Source organism: Suncus etruscus, chromosome 1 (assembly GCF_024139225.1).
Source record: "Suncus etruscus isolate mSunEtr1 chromosome 1, mSunEtr1.pri.cur, whole genome shotgun sequence".
Lineage (NCBI taxonomy): Eukaryota > Metazoa > Chordata > Mammalia > Eulipotyphla > Soricidae > Suncus > Suncus etruscus.
This window is the reverse complement of record NC_064848.1, coordinates 35,290,076-35,308,528: the sequence shown is the minus strand read 5'-3', so window position 1 is coordinate 35,308,528 and position 18,453 is coordinate 35,290,076. Positions and strand designations below refer to the sequence as shown.

The 18,453-nt window shown below is 34.8% G+C and overlaps 1 protein-coding gene across 3 annotated transcripts in view; it reads left to right on the top strand.

Moving 5' to 3' along the window:
- PTPRD (protein tyrosine phosphatase receptor type D) overlaps positions 1-18,453 on the top strand; it is a 1,813,832-nt gene that overhangs the window by 1,347,185 nt on the left and 448,194 nt on the right. For all 3 annotated transcript variants that reach the window (XM_049770278.1, XM_049770286.1, XM_049770270.1), the window contains exon 8: positions 8,906-9,072. In XM_049770278.1, coding sequence (XP_049626235.1) covers positions 9,009-9,072 — 64 coding nt within the window. In that variant the 5' untranslated portion in view covers positions 8,906-9,008. The remainder of the gene's footprint in view (positions 1-8,905; positions 9,073-18,453) is intronic.

Genomic DNA, 18,453 nt, shown 5'->3' with positions numbered 1-18,453 from the left:
GATGGAGCACATATATTATATGTTCAAGGCTTGAGTTTTGACCACTAGTATCAGATGGCCCTTCAGGCACTTTCATAATGGCCTCCTGACACTCCTCATAAAAGAGAACAATAGAGCTGAAATAAATTTGAATGCAGTGCCAGCTAGAGGAGGGTAAAGTATATATAGTAGTTAATATTCTTTCAGATAAAGTTCAGTTAATTTATGTACATATATTTGTTTTATTTTGGCTTTTTTTGGTACTCAGGACTAACTTTGGGTTTCCTGCTCAGTGATTACTCCTGCTGAGGATAGGAGACCGAATGGGGTTCAGGGGAATCAAGCCCATTTTGTGTGCAAGGCAAGCACCTTCCATGCTGTGCTATCTCACAGGCATCTGGTTCTGCTTAGCTTAATAACCACATGGTTTCTCTACACAAAACCTAAGTCCTTTGCTGTATTCTTTGTTAACAGACATTCAGAGATTTCAGGATTAGTCACTAGGATGACACTTGGAAAATGAATATTTTTCTAATTTCACATTTTACAGAATTTTATGTCTGATGGTTTCTCACCATTCCACTTTCTGTCTCTTTAGATGGCAGTGACTTGCAAGAACATTCCTTGGAACAGAACAATCTTTCTCAGGCTGTTCCTCATAGAAGCACTAAGCTGCCATCATGAGGGATTGGAACAATCTATTTGTCTAATCACATCTGTCTATTCACTGACAGACCTCAATGCAGTGTCTGCCCCATTGAACAGATTCATTCTTTTAATTGGTGACAATATTTATGCCATTTAAGCCTGTGAATTGAACTCCCCATAAGGCAAGCCAACTTCAGTTCTAGTTTAGAACAAAAAAAGTGTAATTTGGGAGTCATTCATAGTGTTTTGACTTTCTTGCCAGAAATACAAATCTGTTTTGAGTTTATGTACTAAGCTGCATGGGAAACACCTAAAAGTGGGTTTAGAAACCTATTTATGAGGAACAAGGCTTGAAGATCACATATTTTTTTTAACTTTAAAATTTTCCTTGACAGCAGTGAACTAGGACAATATATCCCAACCTTGGCACTTTGGTAATTGAGTTGAACTATTCCTTATGTGGAATATCTGACCAATGGTAGGATATATAGTAGCATCTATTATTTCTATATTCTCCTTATGTTGAGACAGAAAAATTGCCTCCAGATATTGCCAGATGTTTCCTGGGGAAGGGGCAAGAGCTTTGATCACTGTCCAGATGGAGCAATAAGTAAAACTTCCTGTTAGTAGGCAGAAATAGTTTCTGTGCAACCCTACTTATCAAGTATTAAAAGAAATTGAAAGGACTCTGAGAATTATGGAGATACTTTGATTGATTTGATAGAGCACACGATTAATATGTGAACCTGTAGGACAATTCCAGCTCAAACATGTGGGGCTACGTTAAAATCATAATGGTGTCGGAGAAAGGTCAATGCATTTTGTTAGAAGCTGATGGCCTGGATTTCATCCTCAGCACTATCTTTGTTCCTCTGCCTATAGTGATCCCAGACCACAAAACCATAAGCTGGGTGTGGTCAAAATCAAAGAGAGAAAAAGAAAAACAACAACCACCTTTATTTTATTTTAAAAATAACTTAAGAGGAAGCAATGCCAAAGGTAGTGATTATGCTAAGTTCTCTACAAAATTAATTTTAAAATTTCACTTGTTATTGTGTTTGCCTTGTATGAGGACCAATTGGATTTAATTCAGGATACCAGAAATGGACCCTGGATTCTTGTCAGGTTTAATTCTAAAACAAACAACCAAAATTAATCACTAAGCATCAAGAACGTGGACTTTACATGACTGAAACCCAAACACAATCATGTGTGTAATCAAGGTGTTTAAATAAAAAAAAAGAAAAGAAAAGAACGTGGACTCAAAACAAATAAATATGAATATATAAAAATTACTTTTTACGGCAGCAAATATTAGGTTTACATTTTAACAAATAATCATGGTAAAGTGGACATAAAGACAATTAAAATTCCTTCATCTTCCTATATTTTTACAGTTAAATATGTTAAAGCATTTTGCATGTTTTATAAATGAACAAACTTTTTAAGGTAATTAAAAGGAAAATAAGATAGTGGATTAGAAACTATGGTTCAGTATTAGTTTTGAAATGAAAAAATATTGAAATCATGTTTTTGCTCTTTGGGTGAGAAGTGATTGGGTTGGTTATATTTTAGCTAATTAGATTGATTGTTTATAACTTTAAAATATTTGGGGCTGGCTGGGGAGATACAATAGTGAATGGGTAAGGTATTTACTTTGCTTGCAATTGATCTAGGTTTATCTTTATACACTGTATGCTCTCCCAAGTACCACTAGATAATGCCGAAATGCAGAGCTAGGAGAAAGCCCTAAACACCTCTGATTGTAAATCCTAATTTAACCACCCTCAAATTATTACTTTTTTTTTTTTTTTTTGGCAGAATGGAATAAGCAGTGGATCCAGTAGCAAAAATTTCTCCAATGTCATTTTTCAGTAATGTCATAAAGCTATATTGGAGATACTATGGAAATTAAAAAATTTCTAAAGTTTCTCTACTTTATAAATCAGAATTATAGTTCTATTTATGGTTGGGGGAAGCATATATATTATGTGAGTACCTCATCTTATATGTTAATTTCTCATGATGTAACTCAATTTTACTTCCAAAAGGAGTGATATTATTTATCAATGTCATTTTTCTGTTGATGAATGTATATTTGTCTTTAAAATGTAGAATGCTTTAAAATCTGAGACAAATTTATATTAATTTGGCAAGTAAATTTTACTTACAAAATGATTTGTTATCAAAGGTTTGTTGTGCATTTATGTAGATAGTATCATTTTACTCTTCAGTTTTTGTTAGATATTCTTTGACTTTTCCAGGTATTTTGTGTTTACTTACTGATATGTGGTATCTGAACTGATACTTGGTATCTTAGCCTACCTAGTCATAGGCTAAGACAAAAGCTAAGTCATAAGCTTAAAAATTGAATTTTTTAATATGTGCCTTAAGATAAAGGAATATAGTGAAAGATTTCAATTTCAAAAATAAGTCCTATATTCTTTACATTTATATATATGTATCTGGATATTTAGTAAATTTATAGTTATTTTTACAGTTTAATTTACTTACTGATCTGTTGCATTTTTTTAAATTTACTTAGTGATCTTCTGTTGCCCTTTTTTTTTCATTAGTGTTTGCCATCAAAAGCTTTAAGACTTTTGGCACATTGACAAATGAGTTTTCCCTATTGATCATTACAGTGTATGCTGTAAAGTCATTCATTCCTGTATTTGTGATCACCTACGTACACTTATTTCTCCTGTGTTTTTGCTATCAGAAGTTCCCATTTCTATTACGTCCAAAAAAACTGACTTTCAATATTCTGATACTCTAAGATAACAAACTTTTCTTTTTAATAACTTGCTATCTATTTGGCCACTTGAGCACTTCTTGATTCTTCTTTTGCTTTTTATAATTTGCTAACATGAAACGATTTGGAGAAGGGTAGTGACAATGTAGGGGAAGAGATGGGGAAGTGAATGATCCAATGGTTAAAGGGATTTATCCCATAATACAGTGAAATTTAGACTCCAGTCACTAGTTACAACAGAAACTACACCGACTTCCTTGCCTGTGTGGGTTACTGAGAAAATTCAACTGTTTCCAGTTGTGCTGTGCAATGCTGTTGAGACGAATAACAGTTGTCTGCACTGTCCATCAGGGGAGCCACTAGCCACATAATGGTTTTTTAAACTTAAAGTAAACTTAATTAAAATAAAACAAGATGTTTACTTCCTAGACCATTTCATTTACTCGGAAGTTGCATTCATGTGTGTTTTAAGTGCCAGTTTTGTAGTTTATAAAAACTATTCTATCTAGCCCACAGATGCATATGTTGGACAGCACTAAATAAGAGTATTTCTGTAACAGGTCCTGGTAAAATATTTAGAGCTTTCTTCTCATGGGAAGAGTTTATGAATGACTGACAAACTGATTTTTTTTTCCTCTCCTCATGTCCTTGTGTTCTAACTAGGCGCTGAGGACACAGGGAATTTTTATGGCACAGTCTGATGTTTCTAACAGGCTTGCTCTGATACCAGGTTCCTCCACTCATTACTTTAGACCAAGCAGCATTTTCTGTTTCACAAATTGGAATTTCTTGGTAACACATCTTTAGTATAAATTGTTACTTCTTTTTAGTAATTGGAAACCTGTTTAGTCCAGTTGTAGAGGCCTGATTGGTTTGGGAGTTTGATAACAACAATGCACAGCATTTTGGAACTTCCTCCTACATAGTAATCGCAACAGTTTATGATCACTACCATCATTTTACTTCTAAATTGAGTGGAGGATGAATTGTTACAAAACAGAAGGAAGCAAAATATTTAGAAATAAGTAATGATATCTTGTTATTTAGTGAGTACAGGTTTTTTGTTTGTTTGTTCGTTTGTTTTGTTTTTTGTTTTTGTTTTGTTTTTTGTTTTTGTTTTGTTTTGTTTTTGGGTCATACCTAGCAGTGCTCAGGGTTTTACTCCTGGCTCTATGCTCAGAAATCGCCCCGGCAGGCACGGGGGGCCCATATGGGATGCTGGAATTCGAACCACAGTCCTTCTGCATGAAAGGCAAATGCCTTACCTCCATGCTGTCTTTCAGGCCCATGAGTACAGATTTTTAAGTTTTTATAGAAATATAAAAAAATAAAAATTATTTTCTTTTACTCTTTTTTTTCATAATAATTATTTGATACTTAAAATATTCTTGAACTTTTCCCTCATGTGGTGACCAATATAATTGAAACCTATTTATTAAATCTATGAACTCATGAATTTTAATAGAATAAGTTTTGATTTATTGCAGTTATTCTTTCTGCCTTTCAGCTTTTCGTTTCTTGACTGATACAAACCTCATTATTTTGGATGCTTTTTAGAATGTATTTATTTTTTTTAATTTTGTAGTCACTCCTGACAGTGCTTCGGTCTTATTCCTCATTCTCTGGTTAGCAATCACTCCTGGAATAGCTCAGTGGTCATGTTTGGTTCTGGGTATCAGTCCATTTTGGTTGTATGTAAGGCAAGTGTGTTACACCCTGTACTATCTAGTTGGCACTTCTTTATTTTTCCCCCTTCAATAGAGCCTAGTAGTTCCTAGTTTCTGAAAGCTTCACTACTTTCTGATATAACAAAATGTTTCATGGTCATGTTGTACATTTTAAAATTGAAAATCACCCTTTTCTTTAAGGGATTTTACAAAAAGTAAAGCTCCATTTTGCCTAGTTTTTATTACCATAATGTAATCTGTAGAAATAAATACTAGCTAGTAATACCTACAGCAACAATAATTGTGCCAACTTTTATATTAGTTTAAATTTGGATACATTTATTATAGAAAATAATTGAAGAAAAAAAGAGTTGTGAAATTGTCAGCTGTATGTGATCACTTTAATTAGTGATTTGTTTAAGGTTTTAAGCAAGTATAAATTACAGGGCTCTATTTCATATTCTTTTGCATACATGGACTACATTACATTTAGTATCTCTAATCATTCATAAGTTTAACAAAAGTAGATATTGTGGAGCAAACGAGGTAATTCAAGGGGTTGAAACATATACTTTGTGCTTAGACTCCCAGTTTTGTCTCCTAGTATAGTAGAACTTGAAAACTGCTGACTGTGAAACCCCCCTTCCCCCAGAAAAAGCCAACAGATTTTAGTAAACTGTTAAAGTTAGGCATTGATTACATCTTTTTCTGACTAATTTGAAGCCAACAAAATTACCTTTAAAGATCTTGATACTATAAGCAACATAAAGCAGAACTTAAAATGTTTTTGATTTAAACTCAGCTGGATGTTCAGTTCTCCACTGATAAAAACATAAAGGCAAAATATGGGGGGGGGGGAAGGACTATCTAAGATGAAAAGCAAATTTGGACAAATATAGAAAAATTTCTGTATTATTAAAATTAAATTATAAAAAATAACTCGAAAACCCCTTCCACTGCTCCCAAGTGTGGAATTTTATCTGAGCCTTTTTTTTTTTTATCTTGCAGTGTGTTTGACCACTTTGTAGACTAATGGATATTACCTGTGTTAGTCAGTCATCTGCTTAATTGTCACTGTGAGTGTTTTTGTGTTTGTTTTTTTTTTGTTTTTTTTTTTTTTTATCAAAATGTATCTTCCATTTTTGTTTCAAAATATAAATTTCACTTTACTGATCTGCATTTCCCTTTTGGTTAAATTTCTATGTAATAAACAAAATTCTGCAAGGAGATTGGCTGGAAGGAACATCTAGACTGTTATCTTCACACCTTTGATCTTTTGTAAAATCTTGGCCAAGGGCAGAGCACCTTCAAGCATAAATATGTATGCTCTTATCTATTTGCTCTTATCTGGAAAGAATTCCAGATTGTATCACTGCTCCAAGTGCGGAGGTAACATTTGTAGCTTTGGAGATCATTTTATCTTCCTGTAACACTTCAGTCCTGTAGGAGAAAACACCAATTCACCTTTTTCCTCAGAGAGCATTTCATACATGTGTCTCCATTTCTGATCCCAAGAAGTCATTATGTAGCAGTTGGCTCTGATACACTTGCACAGAAACAAATTGAGTCTGACAGGACTGATGCCTCCTGGACTCTGCTGTCATTGAAAATGCTGGCATGAGGCTGGGAGTGGTGAAGGGAAAAGGGAAGCAGAGTATCTGATTCTTTAAGCACATTTCCTATGAAGCTTGCAGAATTTAAACACTCCATAGCTTCAAACTGTTTGATAAGTTGTTTTGCAGATAAATGATATCAGTAGCTGATTGGGAGGAACTAGATAACTTTTGGTTTTCAAGTAAATTTGTTTCAGTGTACAGATTGCTTTTTCAAACCATACAAATCTTTTAAAAAGAAATAGCCTATCTGGTAGAATGGTAATTAGAATGATTTCCCTTTTTCTTTCAGTTTTATCTTTCCTGCTTGCAAACCACTCATGCATAGTAATGAAAAAGATAATATCTTAATTTTTTTCTTCTTCTCATGCTCAGGCTTAGTTTCAGAGAACACACATTATAGTAGCTTCATTGTAATACTCTTAATACTCTTGAAATTCAAGTTATTTTAGTGGATTGGGTTATTTCTGGATATAACTAGTATTTTCTGTCAAGGATTTTATATGAGTTTGAAATATGTATAAGATTCAAGGATAGAGAGTTTTGCTTTCATGTTTATTTTTTCTTTTCAAAAGAATTCTCAATCGCAACTGGTAGAGCAAATGAGAAGATTCAATATCAGTTCTTTTGTTTTATTTTTGTTTTGCTTTGTTTTGTTGTTTAAGAGCTCGCACTATAAGTAGCTGTGTTATATATATGTTATATATATGTCATATGTATATGAGCTATATATATATATATGACTCCTCAGGTGACACATGATGTGTCACCTGAAGAGTCATATTTCATATTATTTGGAGCCAGTCATATACTCCCTTCTTTTCCATTCCTTTTAGGACCATCACTCTCATAGTCTGTGTTTACTTTTTGCCTGGGACTTTTGCTATGGAACTTCGCTGTTATTTAGAAAATAACATTCTCTCAATCATTCCACATTCAGATGCTAGTTAATCTTCCCCAGACCTAGTTCCATCTGAATCCTCTGCTCCAACACATTACATAGCTCTCTTTATGTTGCTAAAAACCATGATTGACATAGATTGGCACCCGTGGTTCTCCAAGAACTAATTTGTAAACCCTGAATATTCTTTTATGCCTTGTCTTTTAAATTTCTTTTTTTGATATTTTAATAAATCTGTCACAGGAACCCAGTAGTTTGTGTGAAGTCTATGGAGCAGTTGTATCAGCAGCAACCATAGCCATGCTAGAAAGGCCAGTTCCTGAACTCCTTAGCACACCCAATGACCCACAAACTCTAGGCATGCTGATCTGTTTTAACAAGCCTTTCCTGTAGTTCTGATGCATGTAGGTGGTTGGAAAACCCAGGCTTAGCCAAACCACACCACTCACCTTCTTCCAAAGTTCTTTTCTAACAGTCCACCTCTGCATTGAATTTCCAGAATGCCTTTCTTGTTAATATTATATAGAGAATACAAAGTTTAGTTCGAAATGCTGCTTTTCATGACTCCTCCACTCCTGATCTTATCTTTCTGTCACAATTTGATTTTCCTTCTTGGCAGTATTCGCTTATTAAATTAGACTCATGTTTTTACTTTGTAACATTTATGGTGAGGTTGACAACTCTCATGTCTTGTACAAAGTAGGCTCTCTAAAAATAGTTTGTGGTTAGTTAATTTTGTGTAAGTTAAATGCTTTCTCAGGAGTTATAGTAAAATACTATTAAAAGGGCTTTTGGTAGCTACTCTTTTGACTTATTGAACCCAAACTAGAATTCAATGTCAAGGCTCTTTAGGGAAGAAGCTAAATTCACTAAAATACAGAATTTAACCACTGCTATTTAGCTGAAAAGTTGAATTAGCTCTGTCATTTTACTTAATGCTAAGAAAGCAACATCCATTATTCTGTCAATAATAGACTTTTATCCTGCACAGTGGAGCTCCTCTTAAATCTTTCTAAGAACATTGATGTGCTTTCTTCCTTCTATGGATTCATGTAATATTTCATAAGAAGTGACAGTTTTCTGTCATAGTGTGTTGCCCAAGAGGTGGCATAAGAAATCAGTGAAATTCAAGGTGATTGGCTTTTATACGGCCTGAAAATGGAAACAAAATATGTTAGGATGGCTACAGTTTACAAATCCAAGCCTTACATCGACAATTGTTTGTGTATTTACAATGGATTGTGTTTCTGATGGTGATTGTGTTAGAACCAGGGAAACCAGTAAGAGATCTAAATATCTTTGTGTTTTCTTCTCTTTCTTTTCTCTGCCTCACCATTCACAGGCTCTGAAAGTGTTCCAGCTGAAATTTCAGATCCAAGAGACACACTGTGGCTTTAGAGGCAGTGATTCCAAGCCGTCAGCTCACGCTGCTGCCAAGCTGCAGGATGGTGCACGTAGCCAGACCACTGCTGCTGCTCCTTGCTTTCTTTCTCCAAGCGGATGCTGAGAGTAAGCCATTCTCTCTTTCTCTGGGGGTCTGTGACCATAATGAGTGGTTTTGTTTGCGCTTGGCATTAGGCTCCAGTACTCTGAATATGGTTCCTTTGGAAGTAAATCCTGAAACACTGTGGTATCCTCCCTGGCTACCAGCCAGCCTTTGAGAGAGATTAGTGACGTGACTTCCTTACTATTTCCTCTTTCACTTAATGCCCCTTTTCTTGTGCATCTAACAGTTTTTACTGTTTGGCTTTCTTTTAATATGCTAGCCAGCCCAGTGGCAAAGATAGGAGACCTGTGGTACAGTTTCAACTGGGGTTAAACAGTTGTTGTTGCCAGAAAGTAAATATTGGTCAGACCCTTCTGAAACTTCCTTAGTTTTGTGGATATTTCTATGTTTGGAAAAATGTGCAATGTCACATTGAGCCCAATTAAACTTCCAAGCCCCTTGTAGCTGTCATAGCAGCTGTTCTAATGTACTGTTTCCGACAGCTGTCGTCAAGTACAGTATTCAAACAAATCAAGCAGAACTGACAACTTTGTGGCTGGATGAAGGGGGTGGAAGTGTGAGGAGAATGCTGTGGCAGAGACACCAAAAAAACTTTGCATTATTAAACTCAATTTATGAAACCGAGATTGTGATCAATTAGCTTGCCAATTAATGAGATTGTGTATCTTGCATACTTAGGAAGTCATTTGCTCTACCTTGTTTACATATGCTCCCTCTCCCATGTGTCCTGTCTTTTGGGAGACCTGGTACAGGAGGAATGCCTGTTTCTGCCTTATATTCCCTCTATGTTTCTTCCTAATAGTTCATTGTATGTGCATGTTGGCCTATCTTCCAAGGAGTTGATCCCATGGCACTATTAAAATGTATAACATCTGCAGTCATTAGATTATGACTAATGTAATCCACTATTTTAGTGAGATTAAATCTGATTCATATTAAGAAAATTTTGAAGAAAAGGATCCAGTGTCATCTTGGACCTGACATATTAATTGCATTTTGATTAGAATTTGCCCAAAAGCTTCCAAGACAGCTTGGGTTTTCTAAAGAGGCCTTTCTAGGATACCTGCTATGCTTAGAGCATATGGCTATGGCTCTGAACTCAAGAAATCAGTTCTAGCAGTGCTTAGTGGAATATATGGATTGCTGAGGATCAAACTCTGGTCAGCCATTAGCAATGCCTACCTGCTGTACTCTTCCTTTGGCCTCTTCCAGTGCTTGTAAAGTTCATTTTAAAGGAAGAAATTATGTTTTTTAGTAACTTACTAGGCTTATGAAATGGAATGGTAGATTTGGAGATATGTATATAATCATTAAGATTATTTAAAGAAATATTCTAAAAATAAAATCTTGAGTATAGCTTGTTAAATTTGTCCCTTGCCTTTTTTTAAAGCAGTGACAAAATATTAAGATATAAGTGCAACTGGGGAAATTTTTTTTTGTTTTTTTTTTGTTTTTTGGGCCACACCTGTTTGACGCTCAGGGGTTACTCCTGGGTATGTGCTCAGAAATTGCCCCTGGCTTGGGGGGACCATATGGGACGCCATGGGTTTGAACCGTGGTCCGTTCTACGCTAGCGCATGCAAGGCAGACACCTTACCTCAAGCACCACCTTCCCGGCCCCTCAACTGGGGAAAATTTTATTTCTTTATCATGTGAAGATAAAATTGCTTAGTCTTCTATATTTTGGTCCTTAATTATTTTTCTCTATGCTTTTACTAGCTCTTTAACTATATTTCTGTTATTCCTAATTTGATTTTTCTTAAGAGATAAGGAGTTACATTTAAAACTGTAATGGTTTAATGGTTTATCACAGTCATTTGAGAACTTTGAAAATAATTAAAATAATTTTTGTGTATGTGAAAAAGAGGACAATATGGGGTGGAAACAGAAAGAAGACTTTCTGGTATGCCATGCTAATTGAATATAAAAATATTTAACTCAGGGCTGGCAAGGTGGCACTAGAGGTAAGGTGTTTGCCTTCAAGCGCTAGCCAAGGATCAGCACCGCAGTTTGATCCCCCTGCATCCCATATGGTCCCCCCAAGCCAGGGGTGATTTCTGAGCACTTAGCTAGGAGTAACCCCTGAGCAACAAAAGGGTGTGGCCGGAAAAAAAAACAAAAAACAAAAAAAAAAGAAAAATATTTAACTCACTGTCTTTTGAAATGATTAAGTCAGAGTCTAGAAGTCGGGATTATACTGTTCTGTGTGAAATGACATAGCAAAGTGTGAGATGTGGTGGTATATTAACCAGGAAACCTCTTACAATCCTTAGTTCAAACCTAGGTTGAAAAATTGTGATCAATTTTTAGCAGAAAATTATAGTTTCTTTTCTTGCCAGTTTAAAATAATCTAAAGATCATTACTACAAAAGACTAGATGTGTTCAAGGTCTTATTTCTTTTCATTCCTAGATCTAGAATATTCAAAATTATCAGGGTTTTTTCTCAAATGTGTATGTACATGGTTGAACTATTTTTTGAAGGCCAAGTCAAATGTGACTTAAATCTAAACACTAGAATAGTTTCTCCTCATGTCAAAGTCAACCAGATTTCTAAAGTTATCTGAATGATATAAATTCAGTGATACTGTTTATACAGATTGCAATGAATTTAGATCACATCATGTAAGTGTAATTCTAGAGCGAATATACTTTCAGTAAAATTTTTTAACAATTTTTATACCTACTAAAATTATGTGCTAAAATTCTTTTAATTGTCCTCCATATTATCAGTACTTGTTTTCAGAAAACCAGGTGCTATGTTATTGTTTCCACTTGCTTCTGTATTAATTTTGGTATAAAAGAGATTCCTAAACCACTTTTCCCAGAAAATTAACTTCAAAAATTTAAAGTGTATCTGTTATAGTCAAGCTTTACTAAAGTTCCTCTCAGAATTATTTAAATGGATTTGAATATATAAAATGGATAATGAAAGTGTTTCCACATTTCTGTTTTGTTGTATATTCTGGTTGTATATTCTGGAGATGCTCGGAGATTGAAGATAAGAGATTTATTCTAAACACTATGGTACTCTCTAGGCCAGTGGTCCATGTAGGTGAGGATGTAAGGGAACGAACCTATAGGAAGAATAATGCTTTTTATGCTCAGGGTTTAATTACTCCTAGCTATATGCACAGAAATCATTCCTGGCATGGGAGACCATATGGGAGGCCGGGTATTGAACTCAGGTCTGTTCTGGGTCAGCCACATGCAAAGCAAACACCCTACTGCTGTGCTATCGCTCCGGCCCAAGAGTAATGCTTTTTAATATGGTTAGACTTTTGTCTTCGCAAAAAAAAAAAAAGAGCATGATTAAATTAGAAAGCAGCCTTTTGAAGAAATTACTTATTTTCCCTGCTGTAAATCACTTTTAAGTGCTAGTGAAAGTTAAGTAGTTAGATCACATTCCATGGAGAAAACTATTATCTTACTAAAATATCTTGCTTTCATTTTGGTTTCTGAATATTGGATATTTATTTTATATCACAAACCACTCCAAGTTTATCTTTTCAAAGGGAATGATTGATACTAATGTAGTCAAATGATATATGATTAGATTATTATGGATTTAGGTTGCTCTGAATTTATTAGATTTATTCTAAGTTTATTCAATGTCATTGAATCATACTCTTAATGTACATGAACTGTACAATATGAATAATATCTTTATAAAACTATATAAATAACAGTGATAAATTATTTACCACTAAGCCAGTTATTTGGTAGGCTTCATTTAGTGTATACTACTGGAAAATGAGTCTGCTAGTTTTCTAGGAATAGACCAACATGTTTCATTAGACATAAAACAAGAAAGCCAGTTGAGTTGTCTTACTTATTGCAAAGCTTGTTTTCATTTTCTCCCCAAATTTACAAAGGTGTAGCCAAATAATAGTCTTTCCCCCTCCATACTCCCTTTTCCCTCCTCCCTTCTTAACTCTAAAGTAGCTAAATTAGCAATATCCAGCTGTCTGCAGTCAGGAAAGTATTCCAGCTATCTTACTGATCTTTTAGTCTCATTGTGGAGTTTTCTGTAGCTTTCTGAATTAATTGCTCCCAGTAGAGCTGTACTTACCTAGTAAGGTTAAGAATATGTCACAAAATCAACAAATGTCTACACTTCAAAGCATTTTATTAGTGCAGAGGGACTTCCTTTCCCCCCTAAATCTGCAGTTATGACATATTTCTTATCTCTGATCTCTGTTTGTGATGAAGCTTAAAGCTCAAAGGATAGAATAAGATCTGGAATCTTTTTGTTTACTTCTTGTTATCCCTAATAGCCTAGTGGTACTTGATTAATTATATTGCTTCTCATTTCTTTCCTCTACTTTCTTATTTTCCTTAATTTTTATTGGTAGTCACTGTATTACTGACTCATTTCAGATAAGCTTAATTTGTATGGGATGTCTTCCTGGCTATGTGTCTGTTAATCCAGAAAACTTCCAACCAACTTCCACCTAAAAATAATCAAAAAGTTCTAGTGACTGGGTACAATTAAGTTCTCTAAGATAGAATTTTGTGTTTTTTGTTTCCCTCAATTTGCTTTAGTTTTACTTATCTATGCATCATACATGAGAATCAGTGTATTTGTACAGATATATTTTCCTAACATCTACTCTCTAAAAAGTTTTAGCTAACTGGTAGGAAAATAAAAACAATATAGTCCTAAACTATCTTGGAATCCCCACCTTTAAAATTCAATGTTTTCTCCATATCTCCAGGCATGATAAGTTTATTAATACTATAAACTCAGGAATAGGAATACCAATGTTCAGATTTTGCTTGTGCTGTGTAGTTATTCTGACCATGAGCAAAAAAAAAAAAAAGATATTTTTATGATTCTTGCCACTAACATAGCAGACACTTGATAGGGTTATCATAATGATAATATGTTTGTAAACTATATTAAATGTTAGTTGCTCTTATGCTTTTTGTCATTTGCCTCACTTCTAGATTTAAAGTATTATGTTTAGTTAGTATTCATTATCTGTTAGTATTCATTATCCCATTGACTTTTTTATTTTTGGTTAGTCTTATTTTAGACACAGATTCAGAAAATTTTCCTGTAAGTTATCAGACACAAAATATTCCAGCACTCTATCTCTACCAAGTGTTGAAATTTCAGGGGATAAATATTTCACAGACTCTCAAATTTTACTATTTCTGAGATAAGTATTGTAAAAAAAGAAAATCAAAGCCTTTGTGCTTTATTTGTATCAATAAGCAATAAGACTGTTTTTTAAAGGAGGGTTTTTTTCATTTTTACTATAAAATGACTTCAGAATTAAAATGGGCTAAAAAAAATATGGGCCTGGAGTGACAACACAAAGGTAGGGCATTTGCCTTTGAAGCTGTTGACCCGGGACAAACCAGGATTTGACCCCAGGCATCCCAGATGGTCTCCCTAGCATGCCAGGAGTGGTTTCTGAGCACAGAGCCAGGAGAACCCCTGAGCACTGCAGGATGTGGCCCCAAAACAACAACAACAAATATTATATAAACCAACATAAGTATGTTTCATATAGCCTTAACTCAGTTATACAATAATAAAATATTACAATATGAAGTCTATTAACAAAACATTTAGATAAATATTGGCATATCATCTAAATTAGAAATTTTTTTCAGCCACACCCAGTGATGCTCAGGGGTTTCTCATGGCTATGCATTCAGAAATCACTCCTGGGGGCCTGAGAGATAGCATGGAGGTGGAGCATTTGCCTTGCTTGCAGGAGGACAGTGGTTCAAATCCCGGCATCCCATATGGTCCCCTATGCTTGCTGGGAGCGATTTCTGAGTGTAGAGCCAGGAGAAACCCCTGAGCACTGCCGGGTGTGGCCCAAAAAACAAACAAACAAAAACAAACAGGAATTGCTCATGGCTTGGGGGACCACATGTGACACTGGGGGATCGACCCTCGGTCTGTCCTAGGCTAGCACATTCAAGGCAGAAGATGCCTTATGGCTTATGCCACTGCTCCGAACCCCTAAATTAGAAATTTTGACGATTTTTATATCAACATATTTATAAAAAATTTGTAATTTTGTAATATATGGTCAAATGCATACTTTTTGGCAAATGATCTTTGAGCTACTATTGAGAAAGTTAATTAAACTACTTCTGAAAGTAATGTTTAGTTCTAAGAAAGAACAGTCTTATGTATGGTCTAGGTTGTTATTTTCTAGGGATTGAAATAATTATTGTGACTAAATCCCAGTTTCCAAATTTGATAAGGGCTAAACAAATAAACAAATCACACTTCATAGAATTTGTTCAGTATCTTGCTATTTATCTCTAGAACAGTCTGAGGAGTGGTAAGATGAAATTTGTGTTAAAAACAATGACACTATCTTTTGTGGCTGTTTAATGCTTTGGAACTAGGTTAATCGGAGTTCCTTAATGAGTCTTAGTGTCTTATTTGGGGGGGGGGTTCTTGGGCCACACCTGGTCTTGTTCGGGGGTAACTTCTGGCTATGTGCTCAGAAATCACTCTTGGTTTAGGGGACCATATGGGACGCCAGAGGATCAAACTGATGTCCTTCCTAGGTTAGTGTGTACAAGGCAAAATGCCCTATTGCTTGCGCCACTGCTCTGGCTCCCGATTTTAGTTATAAGGTAGAGAGTTTTCAAGATGATGACAAGAAATTCTATAACATCATTTCAATCAAATAAAAATCAAAACATTCAAAGTAATAAAAAAATTGCAAATGCCTGGAGAGATAGCACAGTGTTTAGGATGCTTGTATGTAACTGACCCTGGTTAGAATATTGTCATCTTATATCATTCCCCAAACCACCAGGAATTATTTCTGACTCCTGGCCAGGTAAGCTTGAGCATTGCAGGGTCTGGCCCCCAAATCAATAAAAATGTACTTCTATGTTTAAAACCAGTCAGGCCCTATTGTTATACAATTTCTATTTTAGTGACATAGTAGAACTGGGTCATGGGAGATGGAGATGAGTAGTACAGGTAAAGTGGAAGGGAGGCATAAAGCAAAGATAGTGGGTTGGTGGAGGGGAAAGAGAGAGAATTAGTGGGATGAGAGAGAGGCACAAAGGAGAGAGATATTAGTGGAGGTGGCAGTATTCTGAGGAAAAGAGAAGTATGAGAGACAGGTAGGGGCAGGCCAATATGGCACTATATTCCTGGTAAGGGATTGGATTGCTATATATAGGGAAATATTTATTTGGGATATTATCTATGAAAATTGAATTATATACTTTGTTCTATAATTTATAGAACTTTGTCTCTATAAATATGTAATTTATAGAATTATAATAACATATATAAATTATTTGGATTGAACCAACCCACTTGCTCTGGCCCCTGCAGGAGTATTCTTAAGCGATTCTTAGGTTGTATTCCCTGTATAGTTGATCGAATTTTAATAAAGCATTTCCTACTAAGTCTCTTCCATTTTGAGAAAACATCTTTAGTAGTTTAACATATTTAACATATTTTATTTGAAACCCAGTAGGCAGTAGGGTAAGTAAAATGATGATTATTCAACTATAATTTAAATGTACTTTCCTGCTAAAATAGGACATGTTGTTAGCAATGCAATTTGCTCATCTGAAATGGTTTTCCCATTCCTTTTTAGGAGTTGGTAGAGCTCTCTCACAATTCTTTAAGGGTTAAATAGGCTCTTATATGAAGAGTTCTCTGACCATCTGGTCTATGACAGATATTCAGGAATGATTTGTTTTCAACCCATTGCTTTTATAGAAATACCAGACATAAGCAGAAGTCAACTATCTAGCATTTTCTCTATCATGAGCATATTCATATTAAGTAATTGAACAATATATTCCCTAGGATATCAAGAAAAAATAAACAAAAATTCATAGCATACATCTGTATTATAATTTGATGTTGAACTCCCATTGAAACCCTTTCATGCCATATTTATACCATCTGTGCGGCTCAGTTTTCATAAGCTTGCAACTACTGATGTTGTGTGCTGGGCTGTTTTGTTGTGTGAGTTTTCCTAAGTGTCAGAGGATTTGTAATAACTTCCTGCCTCTACCGCATACGCTTTCATTGTCACAACTGAGATTTCTTTAATTATTATTGTATGTCTTCTGTGGGCTGTGGGTGTGGCAAAATAACCCTGTGTAGAGAATCTTGGTTTTTAAACTTTGTACTAGAATGTCCCAATGGAGGCATATACATAATGCTCTTCTAATTTCTCAAGTTTTGAAGGCTGAAACTTTATCAATAAAATAAAAGAAAATTAAAAAGTTTTTATTGAGACCAATGTGAATTATAAGTCTTTTACAGTTTTTTGGGGGGGCATATAGTGATAGTTAATTAGGGCCACTCCCACCACCAGTGTTGACCTCCCTCTACCATAGTTCCCAGCATCCCATACCTCCATCCTTAGCATTCTGGACTGCTAGTATAAAAGGTCCCTTTTGTGTTTAGCTTATTATAGTTTGAGTCTCTTGATTCTATTGTAATTTAATTTGTTTAGGTATTTAGATTTATTTTTTAAGGAAAATAAAAGGTAATTTTGAAATCTACTATTGCAAATTAGGAAAACTAGATTATATTTCTGTTTAATTTCTATTTAATACTAGGAATATTGCTTAAATTCTTTATGTCTCCATTAGATTTCTGGAGTATTGGATGGTGATTCTAGGATTGTGTAAGATAAGTATTAGACACTAAAAGGTGCTTAACATTGTGCCTTTCACAAAGTGAGCACTTTACAAATATTTTGGTATTTATTATAATAACTGTATTTTCTACATATTAATTTGCTGAAATATACAACTTCATTTTCTTTTAGAAATAAAATGTACTTCCAGGATCTAGAGAGAGAGTATAGGGATCAGACGCTTGTCTTCCATGGAATAATAGTAGCTTAATTTTAGTCTCATATGATCCCAGGCTCTGAGAACCATCTTTTGTGACCCTCAAGCATGGAACAAGAGGCAACATCCCAGCACTTTGGACTGTGGTTATCCCCAATCACCTTTGTGTCCTTTTGCCCATCAAAAATATAGTTTAAATCATTTTCATACTAATGCTAAACCCTCCCCTTCCCCTTTTGTAATAATTTATGACTTAATAAATTTAATCTACCATGTTCCTGAATACACTCAATGTAGACAGTGTACCTTTGATCAGGGAATCAGAAATATAATACAAAGGTATTTAGAACTCACTTCTCTTTATTTCTTGTCCAGGTAGCAGGAAGAAAAGTTAAAAAATAAAAAAGAAGCAGGCACAAAAACCAAAATGCTCCATAGCCAGAATAATATGATTCTACACACAGCAATGCATATTTAGTGATGTTCTCCAGGATCCTAACTAATAAAAAATTAGCATGGAAATGAAGAGTCATGGAGGAAAAATGTTGTTACATATATAACAAAATGATAA